Source organism: Microcaecilia unicolor, chromosome 12 (genome assembly GCF_901765095.1).
Source record: "Microcaecilia unicolor chromosome 12, aMicUni1.1, whole genome shotgun sequence".
NCBI classification, from domain to species: domain Eukaryota; kingdom Metazoa; phylum Chordata; class Amphibia; order Gymnophiona; family Siphonopidae; genus Microcaecilia; species Microcaecilia unicolor.
Genome location: NC_044042.1, coordinates 106,056,596 through 106,077,677, shown reverse-complemented (window position 1 = coordinate 106,077,677; position 21,082 = coordinate 106,056,596). Strand labels below are relative to the sequence as shown.

General features: G+C 46.8%; 1 protein-coding gene across 1 annotated transcript in view; it reads right to left on the bottom strand.

Moving 5' to 3' along the window:
• The window catches only part of PPP1R9B (protein phosphatase 1 regulatory subunit 9B), a 97,566-nt gene that overhangs the window by 34,899 nt on the left and 41,585 nt on the right, over nt 1-21,082 (bottom strand). The window contains exons 4-5 of the mRNA XM_030220412.1: nt 20,725-20,829; nt 11,737-11,872 (exon numbers count right to left, since the gene is read on the bottom strand). Coding sequence (XP_030076272.1) covers nt 11,737-11,872; nt 20,725-20,829 — 241 coding nt within the window. The remainder of the gene's footprint in view (nt 1-11,736; nt 11,873-20,724; nt 20,830-21,082) is intronic.

Here is a 21,082-nt window from a genome sequence, read left to right as displayed (position 1 = left end):
GGTCGCACCACCAGGAGGAGTAAACACCACGCTGAACAAATCGTGCGAAATGCCTGAAACGTGACCGGAACTTTAGTCCTACAAAGAGAATCGTGCTATAAATAAACCCAAGCAGTAACTTTATTGAACTGACAAAGGTTTTTAAGATACTAGATTACACGTTTGCTGAAGGCCACCATCTGGCACTGGCAGCAGTTACAAAAAAAAAAAACCCCAAGAGGCAAAAAAAAAAAAAAAAATGAAAGCTCCAAATATGACAGAAGAAAAGAGTCAAAGAACCCTAGCAGTGGGAAAATTAATATAAAATGTATTACATGAAGCAATATTTGGTGGTGAGGTGCGATATATACTGTCCTACCATCATCACCCTGCATGTTTTCAGCAGCAGGGGCACATTCAGTCTTTATTATAAGAGGAAATACACCTTGAGACTACTATTAATACTACTAATTATTTCTATAGCACTACAAGATGTACACAGCACTGTACACTTTTATATGCAGGTACTTTTTCTATCCCTAGAGGGGCAATGGAGGGTTAACTACTACTACTACTACTATTTAGCATTTCTATAGCGCTACAAGGCGTACGCAGCGCTGCACAAACATAGAAGAAAGACAGTCTCTGCTCAAAGAGCTTACAATCTAATAGACATAAATAAAGTAAGCAAATCAAATCAATTAATGTGAACGGGAAGGAAGAGAGGAGGGTAGGTGGAGGCGAGTGGTTACAAGTGGTTACGAGTCAAAAGCAATGTTAAAGAGGTGGCCAAGGATGGGGCAAGACGTAGGGGCTCAGGAAGTTTATTCCAGGCGTAGGGTGCAGCGAGACAGGAGTTGGCAGTAGTGGAGAAGGGAACAGATAAGAAGGATTTATCCATGGAGCGGAGTGCACGGGAAGGGGTGTAGGGAAGGACGAGTGTGGAGAGATACTGGGGAGCAGCAGAGTGAGTACATTTATAGGTTAGTAGAAGAAGATTGAACAGGATGCGAAAACGGATAGGGAGCCAGTGAAGGGTCTTGAGGAGAGGGTAGTATGAGTAAAGCAACCCTGGCTGAAGACGAGACGGGCAGCAGAGTTTTGAACCGACTGGAGAGGGGAGAGGTGACTAAGTGGGAGGCCAGCAAGAAGCAGATTGCAGTAGTCTAAACGAGAGGTGACAAGGGTGTGGATGAGGGTTTTGGTAGAGTGCTCGGAAAGAAAGGGGCGGATTTTACGGATGTTGTAAAGAAAGAAACGACAGGTGTTGGCAATCTGCTGGATATGAGCAGAGAAGGAGAGAGAAGAGTCAAAGATGACCCCAAGGTTTCGAGCTGAGGAGACAGGGAGAATGAGAGAGCCATCAACAGAAATAGAAAACGGGGGGAGCGGGGAGGTGAGTTTGGGGGGGAAAATGAGAAGCTCGGTTTTGGTCATATTTAATTTCAGGTGGCATTGAGACATCCAGACAGCAATGTCAGACAAGCACGCTGAAACTTTGGTTTGGATGCAAGGTGAGATATCAGGGGTAGAAAGATAGATTTGGGAGTAATCAGCATAGAGATGGTAGGAAAAGCCATGGGATGAGATTAATGAACCAAGGGAAGAAGTGTAGATAGAAAAGAGGAGGGGACCAAGAACAGAACCCTGAGGTACGTCGACAGGAAGAGGGATAGAAGTAGAAGAGGATCCACCAGAGTGAACACTAAAGGTGCGGAGGGAGAGGTAGGAAGAGAACCAGGAAAGGACAGAGCCCTGGAATCCAAGTGAGGACAGGGTATCGAGAAGTATGCTGTGATCGACAGTGTCAAAAGCAGCGGAAAAATCAAGAAGAATGAGGATGGAATATTGACCTCTGGATTTAGCCAGTAATAGGTCATTGGAGACTTTAGTAAGCGCAGTTTCAGTTGAGTGGAGAGGGCGAAAACCAGATTGTAGTGGGTCAAGAATAGCATGTGAGGAGAGAAAATCAAGGCAGCGGCGGTGAACAGCACGCTCAAGTAATTTGGAGAGAAAAGGAAGAAGGGAGATGGGTCGGTAATTAGAGGGACAAGTAGGGTCGAGTGAAGGCTTCTTAAGGAGAGGTGTGACCATAGCATGTTTAAAGGCAGCAGGGACAGTCGCAGTGGAAAGTGAAAGGTTGAGAATGTGACAGATAAAAGGAATAAGAGCAGGAGAGATGGCATTAAGAAGGTGGGTGGGAATGGGATCAGAGGAACAGGTGGTACATTTTGAGGAAGAAAAGAGAAGTGTAGTTTCCTCAATAGTAACGTCAGGAAAGGAGGAAAGGGAATGAGGGGAAGGAGAGAGAGGGGAACGGACTAGTGGAGGGAGAGGTGGTGAGGTAGAGAAAGCAAGGTTTATCTTTTGAACCTTGTTGTGAAAGAATTCAGCAAGGGTCTGAGGAGATAATGAAGGGGAAGTTGAGGGAGGGGGCACCTTGAGGAGAGAGTTCAATGTGGTGAAGAGAAGTCGAGGATTAGAGCCAAGAGAGTTGGTCAGTTGGATATAATAATCCTGTTTGGCACGTAAAAGAGCAGATTGGAAGGAGGTCAGCATGAACTTAAAGTGTAAGAAATCAGCAAGAGCCCGAGATTTCCGCCAGAGGCATTCGGCAGAGCGGGTACAGGAACGTAAGTAGCGGATATTAGAAGTCAGCCAAGGTTGGGGTTTAGTACGCCTTACAGGGCGGGTCATCAAAGGTGCAAGAGTGTCTAAGGCAGAGGATAGAGTATTGTTGTAAGAAGAAACAGCCTCGTTGACAGATGTGGATGGTGCCACAGTAGAGAGGAGGTTTGAAACATGGGAGGATAGAGATGAAGGGTCAATATCGTGAAGATTCCTAGATAAATTAGATAGGATAGGACGGGACTGGGAGGGAGGAGATTTAAGTGTGAAAGTTATAAGATGGTGATCAGAGGAGGGATGATCAGAGGCAAGGAAACTAGAAGGTGAACAGTTGGAGGAGAAGATGAGATCAAGACAGTGACCATTTTGATGAGTGGGGGGAGGTGGAGCATAGTTGGAGATTAAAGGAGGACGTTAAAGCGAGTAACTTGGAAATATAAGAGTTGGAAGGATCATTAGCAGGAATATTAGTCACCAAGGATGAGAGAGGGGGAGGAAGGATCATGGAAGAAGGCAAGCCAGGCGTCAAAGTCACTGAGAAAGGATGAAAGGGACTTATCAGGGGGACGATAAATGACCGCTATTCAAAGAGGCAGAGGAGAGAAAAGGCGGATAGAATGGACTTCAAAGGAGGAAAAACAGTGAGATTGAGGTGGAAGAAGGGGTTGAAATCTGGAGGAGGGAGAGAGAAGTAGTCCAACACCGCCCCCACGGCCAGCAGGGCGAGGAGTATGTGACTTGCCCAGAGTCACAAGGAGCTGCAGTGGGAATTGAACTCAGTTCCCCAGCATCAAAGTCCACTGCACTAGCGACTAGGCTACCCCTCCACTCATTCCACCAATGAGCCAACCTCATCAGTGATGTCACAATGGCTTGATTGCCCGATATTTGGCTCACTTCTGATATTGTGATGTCATAAGGGCGAGAGGGAAATGGGACATGATATACCGCCTTTCTGAGGTTTTTGCAACTACATTCAAAGCAGCTTACATAGTATATACAGGTACTTATTTGTACCTGGAGCAATGGAGGGTTAAATGACTTGCCCAGAGTCACAAGGAACTGCAGGTTCTCAGGCCACTGCACTAACCACTAGGCCTCAAGGAGTCCAGTGTAGGCAGTTTTTAAATAGTGAATATCTTGTTTCAAAGTGTGTTTGCTCCTATTATAAAAACTGAATGTGCCCCTGATAGTAACATAAGAGGGGCATAATCGAACGGGGGCGCCCATCTCTAAGGGCGGCCATCTCCGGGGACGGCCCCCGGGAAGGGGCGGAGCCAACCATATTATCGAACAAGATGGGCGGCCATCTTTTGTTTCGATAATACGGTCAGGGCCGGCCAAATCTTAACATTTAGGTCAACCTTAGAGATGGTTGACCTAAATGTTGAGATGGCCGGCCTCGGTTTTCGCCGATAATGGAAACCGAGGTCGGCCATCTCAAAACTGGCCAAATCCAAGCCATTTGGTCGTGGGAGGAGCCAGCATTTCTACTACTACTACTATAAATCACATCTACTACTATAAATCACTTCTATAGCGCCACCAGTCGTACGCAGCGCTTTACAATTGAACATGAAGAAGACAGTCCCTGCTCAAAAGAGCTTACAATCTAAATCAGGACAAACAGACAGGACCAAAAAGGATAAGGGAAGGACAGACAGAAGGACACATAAGGATAACACAGCGGCTCACCTTGTACTCACTACTACTACTACTATTTATCATTTCTAAAGCGCTACTAGACGTACGCAGCGCTGTACACTTGAACTTGAAGAGACGGTCCCTGCTCGACAGAGCTTGCAATCTAATTAGGACAGACAAACAGGACGAATAAGGGATAAGGACAAAGAGTAGAAAGATTCCGGAATCTGAAAGAGTAGCAAGATTCTGTGCGGAATCCGAAACAGTAGCAAGATTCCGGAACCCAAAGAATAGCAAGATTCCGGAATCCCAAAGACTACTACTACTTATCATTTCTATAGCGCTACTAGACGTACGCAGCGCTGTACACTTGAACATGAAGAGACAGTCCCTGCTCCACAGAGCTTACAATCTAATTAGGACAGACAAACAGGACAAATAAGAGATAAGGGAATATTAAAGTGAGGATGATAAAATAAGGGTTCTGAACAAGTGAATAAGGGTTTAGGAGTTAAAAGCAGCATCAAAAAGGTGGGCTTTTAGCTTAGAGCTCCCCCGTTACTCTAAAGCGACTCCATTACTACTAAAATTACACTGGCTTCCAATAAATGCATGTATCACATTCAAACTATGTGTATTCGTCTATCCCCATCTTATATGCAGATCCTTACTGAGTTGCCAATGCGCAACGCAATGAAATCCTCCAGAGACTTCCTTGTCCTACACTTCCCAAATTGCAATAAAATGCAATATAAAACAATTCAAAATGCTGGATTCTCCTATCAATGTACTAAGGCATGGAACTCCCTTCCTAAGCGATTATGCTATCCAACTGAATATTTCATATTTTGCAAATTGCAAAAAACGTACTTGCTACGATCATCTCTCATTGATGAAAGCAACTGATTCACGTAAGATGCATGATGATTCTATTGTATTCTATTCTTGTTATTATATTGCATTGTATTTACATAAGCCAACTGCATAACTAATGTAACTTGGATTTGTTATCATATGTCCTATGTAACTTTGGGGCCCTGTCTACTAAGCCGCGCTGCAGGCACGCAAACCCCTTAGCGCACTGGCCCCTCTCACATGCCAGGACACCAACCGGGCACCCTAGGGGGCACTGCAGTGGACTTCATTAATTGCTCCCAGGTACATAGCTCCCTTCCCTTGGGTGCTGAGCCCCCCAAATCCCCCCCCAAAACCCACTCCCCACAACTGTACGCCACTACCATAGCCCTTATGGGTGAAGGAGGGCACCTATATGTGGGTACAGTGGGTTTCAGGTGGGTTTTGGAGGGCTCCCATTTACCACCACAAGTGTAACAGGTAGGGGGGGATGGGCCTGGGTCCGCCTACCTGAAGTGCACTGCACCCACTAAAACTGCTCCAGGGACCTGCATACTGATGTCATGGAGCTCGGTATGACATTTCAGACTGGCATAGAGGCTGTAAAAAATGTTTTTAATTTTTTTTTTTTAGGGTAGGAGGGGGTTGGTGACCACTGGGGGAGTACGGGGAGGTCATCCCCGATTCCCTCCGGTGGTCATCTGGTCAGTTTGGGCATCTTTTTGAGGCTTGGTCCTGAAAATAATTGGACCAAGTAAAGTCGGCCAAATGCTCGTCAGGGCTGCCCTTCTTTTTTCCATTATCGGCCCAGGGCGCCCATGTGTTAACCACGCCCCAGCCCCGCCTTCGCTACGCTTCCAACACGCCCCCTTAAACTTTGGCCGCTCCTGCAAATTGGCTTTCGATTATGCCAATTTGGCCGCACCTGAGAGAAGGGCGCCCATCTCCAGATTTGTGTCGGAAGATGCACGCCCTTCTCTTTCGAAAATAAGCAGGATAGTAACATAGTAGATGACGGCAGGAAAAGACCTGCACGGTCCATCCAGTCTGCCCAACAAAATATTTATGTGCTATTTTATGTGTATACCTGACCTTGATTTGTATCTTGCCATTTTCAAGGCACAGACCGTAGAACTCTGCCCAGCACTAGCCCCGCCTCCTAACCACTAGCCCCGCCTCCCACCACTGGCACTGCCACCCAATCTCCGCTAAGCTTCTGAGGATCCATTCCTTCCAAATAGGATTCCTTTACTTTTATCCCACACATTTTTGAATTCCGTTACCGTTTTCATCTTCCACCACCACCCGCAGGAGGGCGTTTCAAGTATCCACCACTCTCTCCGTGAAAAAATACTTCCTGACATTTTTCTTGAGTCTGCCCTCCCTTCAATCTCATTTCATGTCCTCTCGTTCTACCGCCTTCCCATCTCCGGAAAAGGTTCGTTTGCGGATTAATACCTTTCAAATATTTGAACGTCTGTATCATATCACCCCTGTTTCTCCTTTCCTCCAGGGTATACATGTTCAGGTCAGCAAGTCTCTCCTCATACGTCTTGTAACGCAAATCCTGTACCATTCTCGTAGCTTTTCTTTGCACCGCTTCAATTCTTTTTACATCCTTAGCAAGATACGGCCTTCAAAACTGAACACAATACTCCAGGTGGGGCCTCACCAACGACTTATACAGGGGCATTAAAACCTCCTGCTGGTTACACCTCTCTCTATACAGCCTAGCAACCTTCTAGCTACGGCCACCGCCTTGTCACACTGTTTCGTCGCCTTCAGATCCTCAGATACTATCACCCCAAGATCCCTCTCCCCGTCTGTACATATCAGACTCTCACCGCTTAACACATATGGCTCCCATGGATTTCTACTCCCTAAGTGCATCACTTTGCATTTCTTCGCACTGAATTTTAATTGCCAAACCTTAGTCCATTCTTCTAGCTTCTGCAGATCCTTTTTCATGTTTTCCACTCCCTCCTGGGTGTCCACTCAGTTACAAATCTTAGTATCATCTGCAAAAAGGCAAACTTTACCTTCTAACCCTTCAGCTATGTCACTCACAAATATATTGAACAGAATCGGCCCCAGCACCAATCCCTGAGGCACTCCACTACTCACCTTTCCCTCATCTGAGCAAATTCCATTAACCAGCACCCTCTGGCGTCTTCCTGTCGAAACATGTTAGGCGATGGCTGAAACACATCTGTGGTAGGACAGTATATATCACAACTTGCCACCAAAGATTGCTTTGTGAAATAAATTTTATATTAATTTGTGACTAGTTGGTTCATTTGGCTGCTTCTTTTGTGAGTAAATTGTTCTATGTAATTCCCTACTCTTTACAGCAGGGGACCTCACTGAAAGGCCCAGAAGCCCCAGCAGCAGCCATGAACGATCCTATGGGCAGCTCCCTGACTTTCTTCCCTATCACCCACTCTCCCCCACCTTCTTTGGAGGCTTTCAGCTCGGGCTGCCTCCAAACACTCGCTCTGCTTTCTTCCGGCACCGTAAGGATCTCAGCACTTAAACTGCCATACTGCTCTCGTGAGACGGTAAGAACATGGCAGGCGTTCAAAACTGCATGACTCAAACACACTGAGGGGCCTGAGTGCTGCCAGCAGACAGAATGGCTGTTCCAGAGAACGAGCCAGCAGCATAGAGAGATTAGCAAACTGGGTAGAGAGCTGGTTTGCAGAGGGATGGAGAGTGGAAACTGACTGCTGAGAGAGACAGGTTGGGATGCACAAAGAAACTGGAGAAAAGTTTGTATGGGGAGGTTGGGGGAACAGAGGCGACAGCGAGTAAGGGAAATGCACCCCCGACCCCCTTTGCCCAACATACCGGCTGCTTTGTCTGGTGGTGGTCCTGCCTCTCAAGTATTTTTGTCGCAGTGCCCCCCCCACCCCCCCCGTCCCTACTTGAAAAAGAGTGAAAACTGCTGCTCTAAGGCTTTGGCTGGTCTCGGTTCTGAAAATTCAGTAGCTGAGTGAAGGGATTGACTAACCTGATGCAAATAAAAACTCAAAGTGTTTCTGCATGGCTCAGAATGAAACATTAGAGGATACAGAGAATGCAAACAAAATCTCTCCTGTCTGATCCACGGGGATGTGGTGTTGCTGGGGGGGATTCTAGCCATGTCATGAAGCTACTTGGGTAACATTTTAAGTGTCCACTGTCTGCGTTGACTCTCCGGGTCTCTGCAGGCCAGATTCTAAGCTGAATGTCTCCGCTAACCAGCCATTCCCTAACTGGCCAAAACTTATAGTCAGCTACTGGTGATATTCAGTCCGCTAACCGGCAAGGTAAGCACACAAAGTTGGGACAACAAAAAGGCCGAGTTAACCATGCACCAGTGCACGGTTAACTTCCGGGTCAGCACACATACCCAGATATTCAATGCCAGGAACTGCACATGACCTGGTATTGACCTGGGGCAGTCCCCCCCTTATTTTTTACCATCCTAGGGATCGGTGTCCCTTTGACGAAGCAGTGTGACATGGAAGTAAAGGGTCCAGAATGCATACCCCCTACCATACCAAGACAGGAGATAACATAGTAACATAGTAGATGATGGCAGATAAAGACCTGTACATCAGGTATGAGTTGATACGACATATGTTCACCTGAACTTGATTTGTCCATGCTATTTTCAGTCTGCTTGGCACTGTCCTTGTTCAAAAACTCATATTAGCCCTCTCCTCAAGTCACTTCACTGGCTCCCTATCTGTTTCCGCATACAGTTCAAACTCCTCTTATTGACCTATAAGTGCATTCACTCTGCAGCTCCTCAGTATCTCTCCACTCTCATCTCTCCCTACATTCCTTCCCGGGAACTCCGTTCACTGGGTAAATCTCTCTTATCGACACCCTTCTCCTCCACCGCTAACTTCAGACTCCGCTCCTTTTATCTTGCTGCACCTTATGCCTGGAATAGACTCCCTGAGCCGGTACGTCAAGCTCCATCTCTGGCCGTCTTCAAATCTAGGCTAAAAGCCCACCTTTTTGATGCTGCTTTTAACTCTTAACCCTTATTCACTTGTTCAGTACCCATGTGTGTTTTATCATTCCCACCTTAGTAATTTCCTTATCCCTTATTTGTCCTGTTTCTCTGTCCTAAGTAGATTGTAAGCTCTGTCGAGCAGGGACTGTCTCTTCATGTTCAAGTGTACAGCGCTGCGTACGTCTAGTAGCACTATAGAAATGATAAGTAGTAGTAGTAGTCTTTGGGATTCCAGAATCTTTGCTACTCTTTGGGATTCCGGAATCTTTGCTACTCTTTGGGATTCCGGAATCTTGCTACTCTTTGGGATTCTGCATGGAATCTTGCTACTCTTTGGGATTCTGGAATCTTGCTACCCTTTGTCCTTATCCCTTATTTGTCCTGTTTGTCTGTCCTAATTAGATTGTAAGCTCTGTCGAGCAGGGACTGTCTCTTCATGTTCAAGTGTACAGCGCTGCGTACGTCTAGTAGCACTATAGAAATGATAAGTAGTAGTAGTCTTTGGGATTCCGGAATGTTGCTACTCTTTGGGATTCTGCACGGAAGCTTACTACTCTTTGGGGTTCTGGAATCTTTGCTACTCTTTGGGATTCCGGAATCTTGCTACTCTTTGGGATTCTGCATGGAATCTTGCTACTGTTTGGGATTCTGGAATCTTGCTACCCTTTGTCCTTATCCCTTATTTGTCCTGTTTGTCTGTCCTAATTAGATTGTAAGCTCTGTCGAGCAGGGACTGTCTCTTCATGTTCAAGTGTACAGCGCTGCGTACGTCTAGTAGCACTATAGAAATGATAAGTAGTAGTAGTCTTTGGGATTCCGGAATGTTGCTACTCTTTGGGATTCCGCACGGAAGCTTACTACTCTTTGGGGTTCTGGAATCTTTGCTACTCTTTGGGATTCCGGAATCTTGCTACTCTTTGGGATTCTGCATGGAATCTTGCTACTCTTTGGGATTCTGGAATCTTGCTACCCTTTGTCCTTATCCCTTATTTGTCCTGTTTGTCTGTCCTAATTAGATTGTAAGCTCTGTCGAGCAGGGACTGTCTCTTCATGTTCAAGTGTACAGCGCTGCGTACGTCTAGTAGCACTATAGAAATGATAAGTAGTAGTAGTCTTTGGGATTCCGGAATGTTGCTACTCTTTGGGATTCCGCATGGAAGCTTACTACTCTTTGGGGTTCTGGAATCTTTGCTACTCTTTGGGATTCCGGAATCTTGCTACTCTTTGGGATTCTGCATGGAATCTTGCTACTGTTTGGGATTCTGGAATCTTGCTACCCTTTGTCCTTATCCCTTATTTGTCCTGTTTGTCTGTCCTAATTAGATTGTAAGCTCTGTCGAGCAGGGACTGTCTCTTCATGTTCAAGTGTACAGCGCTGCGTACGTCTAGTAGCACTATAGAAATGATAAGTAGTAGTAGTCTTTGGGATTCCGGAATGTTGCTACTCTTTGGGATTCCGCACGGAAGCTTACTACTCTTTGGGGTTCTGGAATCTTTGCTACTCTTTGGGATTCCGGAATCTTGCTACTCTTTGGGATTCTGCATGGAATCTTGCTACTCTTTGGGATTCTGGAATCTTGCTACCCTTTGTCCTTATCCCTTATTTGTCCTGTTTGTCTGTCCTAATTAGATTGTAAGCTCTGTCGAGCAGGGACTGTCTCTTCATGTTCAAGTGTACAGCGCTGCGTACGTCTAGTAGCACTATAGAAATGATAAGTAGTAGTAGTAGTCTTTGGGATTCCAGAATCTTTGCTACTCTTTGGGATTCTGGAATCTTTGCTACTCTTTGGGATTCCGGAATCTTGCTACTCTTTGGGATTCTGCATGGAATCTTGCTACTCTTTGGGATTCTGGAATCTTGCTACCCTTTGTCCTTATCCCTTATTTGTCCTGTTTGTCTGTCCTAATTAGATTGTAAGCTCTGTCGAGCAGGGACTGTCTCTTCATGTTCAAGTGTACAGCGCCGCGTACGTCTAGTAGCACTATAGAAATGATAAGTAGTAGTAGTCTTTGGGATTCCGGAATGTTGCTACTCTTTGGGATTCCGCAAGGAAGCTTACTACTCTTTGGGGTTCTGGAATCTTTGCTACTCTTTGGGATTCCGGAATCTTGCTACTCTTTGGGATTCTGCATGGAATCTTGCTACTGTTTGGGATTCTGGAATCTTGCTACCCTTTGTCCTTATCCCTTATTTGTCCTGTTTGTCTGTCCTAATTAGATTGTAAGCTCTGTCGAGCAGGGAGTGTCTCTTCATGTTCAAGTGTACAGCACTGCGTACGTCTTGTAGCGCTATTGAAATGATAAGTAGTAGTAAGTTGTTATTGAAGCCCTTGATAAGCTCCATTCCAGCCAATCCAAATCTATCCAGGAGAAGGAATATATCAGTGGAGCTCTGGAGATGAGGTGGCTTGGGTCTATTGACAGAACAGTGAGGGACTGAAACTCAGAACAAAACGGATTGGATACGTAAAATTTGAGAATAGATAAAGGCTTCAGTCATTATCCTATCTTTCTCTGTCACCACCTCACCTAGCTGAGGTGCCAATGCCAGCTGAGCTCTTGAGAAAGGGAAGGGAAGAGAAGATGGAGCATCAAAACCCCCTGTGGAAGTGTCTCCCTCTCACCTCTTCATCCTCCTCTGTGTACTGCGAGTATCTCTGCTCCATCATCTCACGTTGCCAGCGTTCTTGCTCCAGCGTCTGCTGGATCAGCTGCGCCACCTCACTCTGTTCGCCCGGCCTCTCTCGCCCAATGAGGAAGCTGAAAAAAAAGGGCAGACAGGCCCCCAAGGAAGCCCAGGGTCAGGGACTCTTAGGGTCCAGCATGTCTCTTACAGTTCTAGTAGGAAAATCCTTACAGTACTGACCTACCGGGTTGCCAGATGGGAAAAATTTTCCCAGCCCAAAATCAGCCCTAAACCCGCCCAAAAAACGCCCAAAGTCAAACCCCGCCTCCCACGTCACCAACCCCGCCCTTCACGTCACCAGCCCCACCTTCCACGTCATTAACCCCGCCCCCTGACATCACCCCTTACGTCGTTAACCCCGCCCCTGGCGTCAACCACGCCCCTGAAAAGTTTCTATTGGACCAAATTGGACCAATAGAAGCCCCGGAAAAAAGCGCACAGCAGCCACAGGAAAAAAGCCCAAACCCGCACCCCCGCAGCCGCCGAAAATTTTCCGCAGCTGCTCGCAGAAAACCCGCCCAGTGTTGCGGGAAGACCGCAACCCTGGCGACAATGCCTACTGCTGCCTCACCCAAAAGAAGCCATAATTTAAAAGCCGAAATTCTATTATACATAAGCTTGGTTTTACTGTAAGGCATTTGGGGCCCCTCGACTAAAACTTAACATGTGCTAAATGCTAAGTGGGTCTTGGTATTTAGCGTGTACTAATTCTGGTAACATTAAAAGGGCCCTTTGGTTAGATGAGAGAATCTTATGCCTATTTAATAGAAATGCATTGGGCGGGGAGTGAGGAGGGAGCGTTTTTAAACTTTAAATCCCTTGTAGAGATTAGGGTAATATAATACTGATGTAATATATAAGTATTCTCTTTGGTGCCATTCATAAAAATGTTGTCAAATATAATTGAGGGGGGAGGAGGATAAAACGTTAAAAGATTGATGAAGGAATGTAACAAACTGAGCTCACTGAACACTTCTTCGCATTTGGATTTCTGTACAATTTGATCGTGTCTTTTTGAAATGTCATCAACAAAAAATGTTAACTTTAACAGTGGAAATACTGGTACAAGAGAAATGAAAATGTATTTTCCCTATGCTCTGCAAAATACAAAAATAGAAAAAATGTACATTTCCCAAAGCAGCGCAAAAGAAGAGTGGGAAATGGACCAATGACTCCAGGAGAATGGGAGATAGATTTAAAGAACCACTTTATTGAATGACTCGACACAGACAACTGTGTTTCGGCCGACACAGACAACTGTGTTTCGGCCAAAGGGCCTGCCTCAAGCCATTATAAGTATATCGAGACGCTGCGCCGATATAATACCACAAAGGTCTTTCTCAAGACTATTCGACCTCAAGTCCTTACTTTTAGAATACAAGGATCACCAAGACTCCTGAGGCAGGCCCTTTGGCCGAAACACAGTTGTCTGTGTCGGCCGAAACACAGTTGTCTGTGTCGAGTCATTCAATAAAGTGGTTCTTTAAATCTATCTCCCATTCTCCTGGAGTCATTGGTCCATTTCCCACTCTTCTTTTGCGCTGTTATTTTCACGTGGGAGTTAGCGTTCATCCACTTAGGTGGATCACCCTTTCTCATTTCCCAAAGCAGACACATACCAATCCTTAAAAGTAATAAATAATATTCTTCCTTTAAAAAAACAAACCTTTAAATTCCTTTTACGGGTTGTGGTTTTTTTAAATGCAGCATTTTATATACTTTAACCAAGCAAAACCACTTGTACACTATAGGGGATTTTCCAAAATTACAAAAGAAATACACATTAAGTATAGGTCACGTTTTTAAAGGTTTTTTTTGTTTCACGCTTCGGGCTTTTCTGATGAAACATGTTATCAAGTGCTATAAATACATGTAAAAGTAATGTCACCAATCTACAGATTAGATATACAAGAAATCAATCAGCATTCTATAAAGACTACATTTGGAATCATACGATCACTATACAACTTTGTATTTGTTATCCACCGATTGGGCAAATGCCTTTGATGGTACTATGTAAGCCACATTGAGCCTGCAAATAGGTGGGAAAATGTGGGGTGCAAATGCAATCAAACCTATAAATGGCAAGTGACCGACTCACCTGCAAATGCGCAGTAGAGACTTCCCTCTCTGTCCCGCCCCCGCGTCAAGACGTGATGACGGGGGGAGGGGGGCGGGACAGAGAGGGAAACTGCTCGGAAGGGGAGGGAGGGAACCGCTGACGTCGCTACCGCTCCCCCCCCCAAGGTAGCCGCTACCGCCCCCCTCCCCCGGAGTCGCCACCACCCCCCCTTCACCCGGCCCGGGCCCTCTCTTCGTTATTCAACTTACAGCAGCGCCGAAACAGCAGCAAGCAGCTCAGCTTCAGCTCCCGTCGGCCTTCCTTCCCTGCCTGTGCCCCGCCCTTGCCGACGTGACGTCACACGAGGGCGAGGCACAGGCAGTGAAGGAAGGCCAACGGGAGCTGCTGCTTGCTGCTGTTTTGGCGCTGCTGTAAGTTGAATAACGAAGAGAGGGCCCGGGCCGGGTGAAGGGGGGGTGGGGGCGACTCCAAGGTGGGGGGGCGGTAGCGGCTACCTTGGGGGGGGGGAAGGGACATGGGAGGTCTCAGAAGGAGGGGGGGCCTTGGAGCTGGGAGGGCTGGACTGAAGGGGGCCTTCCAGCTGGCTGGGAAGAAGGCACTGGGGGGGGGGCACGGGGCCTTGGAACTGGGAGGGAGGGCAGGGGGGCCCTTACAGTTGTGAGGGAGAGCAGGGGGCCTTGGAACTGGGAGGGAGGGAAGGGGGCCTTGGGAGCTGGGGGGGAGGGCCTGGGGCCTTGGAACTGGGAGGGAGGGAGGGAGGACGGGCAGGGGGCCTTGCAGCTGGGAAGGGGGGAGGACTGGAGCCTTGGAGCAGGGAGGGAGGGACAGAGGGGGCCTTGGAGCTGGCAGGGAAGGAGGATGGCAGGGGGCCTTGCAGCTGCAACGGGAGGGGGGCCTTGGGAAAAAAAACATTCCAATACACGCCCGTTTTAACGGGCTTAACGGCTAGTAAATAAATAAAATATAACCCCTCACACTCCAGTTGTGATTGGTCCCCTTTGACTATGATGTCATAAAGGGCATCATTCAAGAGGAATCCCAATATGGCTGCTCACAAAGCTTTGGGGGATTTACAATGGAGACATTTCAGAGCTGCCAAGTTACCCAATCCAGGAGGGAGATGTTTTGGCCAGTTCTGGTTTTAAACTTCCATCTAAAAACAGCGTAGTGTTTGTAGTCCATGATTCTACCTATTGGAATCAGTGCTGCAGGTCCCATAATGCACCAGGATGAGGCTGGCAAAAATCAAGGACGGGCCAAAAAGTCTCCCTATTGGAACGGGTAACTTGGCAGCTTTAGACATTAGGAAAATTTTCAATGACACTAACAAAGGTTGTGTTTTCAACAGAGGCAGGGCCAGAATGAATTGTAAGCCCTAGAATGGCATCCAACATTTTACCAAGGACAGCACAAGATGGACAGACACTTGTAGCAAAAGCAGCCCAAAATGCGACGTTCAGGTAATATTTGGGAGGAGAAAAAAGGCCAATCAAAACGCTGGGATTTGGTAAGAAGGGCTTCAAATGAGAATTTAGCTAGTTAAGTAGAGAGTCAATTTGTGGAGAGAGGGAGTCGCATTACCAACTTACAGAAACTGTTCTTGGGCTCTCAGAGACCGATGCTCACAACTAATGCCAGCGATAAAAAGCGGTTACTGACGGATTTTCATGCACCAGGGGGGGCGTAGCCACGGGTGGGCCTGGACGGGCCCAGGCCCAGCCACTTTTGCTCCAGGCCCGCCCAGCCTCTTCTGCCCGCTCTCCCCGTCCGCGTGGTCTGCTCACTTTTACTGCCCTGAAGCGCCGTTCTCCCTCCAGCACCGGCGATTCCCATAGCCAGCCTTCTGCCAGCGCGCGTCGTCGGGGCCTCTTCTCAGGTGCGTCCCGCCTACTCTGCAATTTCCTGTGTCCCAGCTTTGCGGAAAACAGGAAGTTGCAGAATAGGCGGGACGCGCCTGAGAAGAGGCTCCGATGACGGGCGCTGGCAGAAGGCTGGCTATGGGAATCGCTGGTGCTGGAGGAAGAACAGCGCTTCAGGTCAGTAAAAATGATCAGAACTGACCAACTGCAGGGGGCTGTTGCGGGGGGGAGGGGGGGGGGAGGTAGTGGGTGGAGAGGAAATGTGAGGCCTGTGCCCACCCAGTCCACCTCCAGGCCCATCTAAAAATTAAACTCTGGCTAAGCTACTGTCATGCACATTATTGTGTGCTGAATGCTCAGAGGGCTCGAGTGCGGACGTTAACCAAAGCTGGCCGTAAATTGTATTGAAATACATTTAAATGGATGATAATGATGTCAGTAAGCATTCCTTCACAATGCGCAGAAGAAAATAATGGCTTATGATGCCAAAACGTTTTCACCAGATCAGGAACAGCGCTAAAGCTTTTGAGGAAAAGATTTCTTGTCAGTTTTTCACATTGGACTGTGGGGTTTGTCTTCTTTTGCAAGTGGAATGAAGCCCGTGCATGTTTAAGCTCTGATAGAAACAAACGTTCGCATGAGTCCGAGCAAAACCGAAAGTGAATGAAAGCACCCTCAGCGCTTGTTTTTCTGCTCTTAAATATGAGCCTTTCAAAAATAAAAAGTGCAAACCAATTTTTGAAAGGCTCATATTTAAAAGCGCAGAAGAACAGCACCGATCTCGGTTTGTCTAGGCATTGCGCAAATTAACTGCACATAAGGCTTGCTTAGTTATTTTTTGCGTTATGGGCTTTTACATTATTTGTTTTTGTGCCTGGCTTTGACCATCAGCCTCTCAGTGAGCAAAAACCTCTCCCATCCCATTTCTCTCTCTGTCGTCCCCCCCCCCCCCCCCCCCCCCCCCCCGTGAAAAACCATTAGCTCTTATCTGGCTCTCTATAAGGCAACTGTAACTTTGTACAGAAGGATAGCATCTTAGCATGGCTTTATCTTAGCTTATAAATATTAATGATAGCATTTTCTTCCTTCTGCACTTGAGAAATGAATTGAAACAATGGCACCGGTTCAGTTCCAGATAAAAGAGTTGAAAGGTCATGCTTTCATACCACTCACATTTCTGGTGTTCCAAGAGGAAGCTGTGTGTTGTTGTATAGAGAAGTAACAAAAGGTAAACCTCAGGACAGACCGAGCCTCAACAGAACGAATGTTTCGTTACCGAGTTAGTAAGAAAAATTATTCTGCAGTTATTTTGATATATCTATAGATGGGACCCTCTCTTTTTGGATTTAGATATTACCACAGGTTGGAAAGGTGGCGCTCCCATGTACAGGGGGGCTGATGCACCAAGGAGGTGACGCTGAGCTTTGAATACCCAGGTCTCTGGCTGACAACTACTACTACTACTACTACTTAACATTTCTAGAGCGCTACTAGGGTTACGCAGCGCTGTACAATTTAACAAAGAGAGACAGTCCCTGCTCAAAGAGCTTACAATCTAATAGACAAGTGAACGGTCGGTCCGATAGGGGCAGTCAACCTCCTGTAACCCCCCCCCCCGCACTCCTTCAATCAGGTAAAAGGTTTGTAAATCTACCGATTCTGAAAGGGGATATGGTTTCCCTGAGAATGCCACAGGGATGTTGGCCCAAGCCAGCTTTTGAACTCCAAAGCCAGGGTGAGGTAGGGATTGCAGCCTACAGTCAGGCATATCCCACAGGGGCACCGTCCACCAAGTCACGCTTTCTCCTTTGGTAATAATGTAAATCTTATTTCTAGGGCCACGGAGCGATTCGTTCACTCTGCCCTGTGGTGTGGATTAAATACGGAGAGGGAAATTAAATCCAGAATTTTCTGAGGCTCCGTGTGCATATAAGAATGCACTGAGAAGATGCTACATACTTCTATGTGCACACAACACATATGTATAGTGTTGGCAGAGCTGCAATGCATACGTCATGTCGAAAAAGTGCACATTCACACCTTCTCCAGAGCACATAACACAGTAACATATTAAGTGACGGCAGATAAAGACCTGAATGGTCCAACAGTCACATTCATTACCAATTCATGATTAAATCAACAATGAACGTGCTATTAGTTACTTGATCATGGTCTTTCTTTGCTATTTCTGGGACATAGACCATAGGAATCCGCCCGGCTCTGTCCTTATGTTCCAACTACTGGATTTGCCGTCAAAGCCCACTCTAGCCTATCTGAATCCGTCTTGACATTTGCGAGACAAAGACCGTAAAAGTCTACCCGGCACTGTCCTCACGTGCCGAAGCTCTCTCCAGCCCATCCTAAACCGGATTGCTATATGTGGGGCCCAGACTGTACGAGCCAGCCCAGCACCGATCTTCAGCCAGAGTCGCCATCTAAGCACCACTTGGTTGCATAAGTGTTTGCAGGGTGACGCTGGATGCGTCAACTAAGGCTGGTGCTGGGCTGGCTTGTACGGTATGAGTTCCGCATATAGCAATCCGGTGGACAGTGCTTCAATGGAAACTCCAGGTGTGACCTTGTGAATTAGTGGGGCTAATGTTGGGAGCTTGCATTATAAAGGCGCATAGCCCAGATTCCGTCTATGGCACCCAGATTTGGGCGCATGACACACAATTGAATTACGAGCAGTAATTGAGTGCTAACGACCAGTTACTGATGTTAATTGGCACCCATTAGGCTTGGCAGGAGCATCTGGTTGTGTGCTATTCTATAAGGCAGAGCACCTAACTCCCGTAGCATGTATCTGGAAAGGGGGTGTGGCTATGGGAGGGGTGCGGCCACATCAGGAGTGTTCTGAAAAGTTGTGTGTATATTATGAAATATTGTCTCAGTGTGCCTAACTTGGGTGCCAGCAGTTACACCAGCCTTTAGCAGGCGTAAATCTGGTGCTAACATTAAGGCGCGGGAATCGGCGCTAAGAGTTATTCTCTAATGGATGCACGCCCTTTATAGAATAGCGCTGATTTTTTTGCCCCGTTTATAGAATCTGGCCCTTATTTATTTAAACATTTAAGATAAGACCTTTCTCTAAGGTGAGTAGCCTTCAGCTATAATAGGGAATCTTTCCTATCCCTGGTGGGCTCACAGTTTAAGGGCCCTTTTACTAATCCACGGCAAAAAGTGGCCTGCGGCAGTGCAAGAGTGGCTTTTGGGCGCACACTGGGCCAGTTTTTACCACGTCCTGGAAAAAGGGCCTTTTTTTAAAGGATCAGAAATGCACGTGCGGCAATATAAAGGGAACTGGGACTTGATATACCGCCTTTCTGAGGTTTTGCAACTACATTCAAAGCGGTTTACATATATTCAGGTACTTATTTTGTACCAGGGGCAATGGAGGGTTAAGTGACTTGCTCAGAGTCACAAGGAGCTGCAGTGGGAATTGAACTCAGTTCCCCAGGATCAAAGTCCACTGCACTAACCACTAGGCTACTCCTCCACTCCACGCACGAGCGTGCGTCCATTTTCAGCCTGACATTACCGCCACCCACTGACTTAGCGATAAGGTCTCATGCGCTACTCAGGCGGTAGGCATGCAGTGCGTGCCCGCTGCCGGGTAAGCACCACGCAGTAGAAAATAGAAAATATTTTCTACCATATGTTTTCGGTGCGCGCCAAATTCAGAATTACCAGCTAGGGCTCGTGGTAGCCAGGCAGTAATGCCGATTTGGCATGCATGTAGGCCCTTACGCACCTTTGTAAAAGAGCCCCGTAAGTAATGAAGGGTTAACTGACTTGCCCAGGGTCACAAAGAGCCACATTGGGATTTGAACCAGGCTCCCGTGACTCTGAGCCCACTGCGCTAACCATTAAGCTACTCCTCCACTCCTTGTTTGAACTTTAGCCCTGCTATACAATTCCTCCCTAAGGAGCTAATATTCAACCCCATGACTAATTGGGGTTTGCCTTTGAAACTACACGGGCTGCTATTTCTGCGCATAGATTTGCATTGCTTTGACGTAGGCGCAAAATGTACCTGTAGAAAGTGTGCAGAGAGCTTCAAAATGCAAGCCCCTCCTCCCCAGACCTAATTTCGTACCTTTTCCATTGTGGCCAGTGGTGGAATATTCAAACTCCCTACTTCCACCTGGGGAAATATCTGTGAATATTGCCTTCTCGAGGGTCAGTTTTCAAAAAAAATTCTCAGTGCCCAAATTCACCTTAACTGAGGAGCTTAAATTTAGGTCGTCGATTCATTTTTCGAGATTTAAGATTCTAACCCCCTCCCCCCCTTTTTTTTTACAAAGTCATGCTAGCGGCTGTCGGAGCAGTAATGCCGACACAGCACATTCAAAGTGAACGGGCTGTGTTGGCATTGCGCCGGCAGCCGCTAGCTGTTGCCCGAAAGTGGAAAATCAGTGCCAATCTCCCAACTTTTGTTCCATTTCCTAGTTAGGATCCTAAATTTAAACACTTAACCCTAATCAGTTTTCAAAGGGACCAATTTAGGATCCTAATTCCTTAACTAGGGCACCTAAGTTCTTAGTAAGAATGCGTTAATGCATAGTAACTGCTTTTGTGGAAAGTACTAATTATAAGCAGCATTTTATAAGCTTGGACTACACACATATATTTCAGTCTTGTTTGACAGAAAAAAAGTTAGGTGCCTTAAACACAATCCCAGACCCCCCAAAAGCTTGTAAAAAAGCTATATAAGAGCACAGGATGGTTAAGGGATTTGCTTCAAGTTATGCAGTGAGGAAGGGTCTCTGCTCACTGTTCTAATGACCATCTTACGCTGCCCACTGGAAAAGGAGGAATGAAGGAAAAGGGACAGGAGCACAGCGCAGACTGTTTCATGGTGCTTGGGTGTGTATTTCCGAAGGCCTTGGCAAATATGTTTAAGGAACATAACCCCTTTCCTGGTCCCACTACCATCACCGCATCCTTCATGTCTAAAGGGGAAGTTGCATCACTCTCTTACTGGACACGGCCTTTGGTGTTCCTCAGCACAGATGCGGCAAAACTCTGTGTTACTCCGACCAAGCTGGTCCCATCCACCTCCACAATCAGATCATTCACCTGGATCCTGAAACACAGCAGGGAAGTAAAGGGTGAACAAGGAAGAAGAGCACAGTCAGTGGAAATACTTCAGCACCCCAAAAAGCACGGGGGTAGGATGCACCTATCTCCCTGACAGCTCAGACCCCCTATCAAGTGTCAGATATTGTACACTCAGTTGTTAACACAGAAACAGATCTCCAATTTAGTTTTAAAAACCTCAGTGGAGGAGTATCAGTTAGATCAAAACAGTAGATTAAAGCAGTTTCTTACCATCTGAA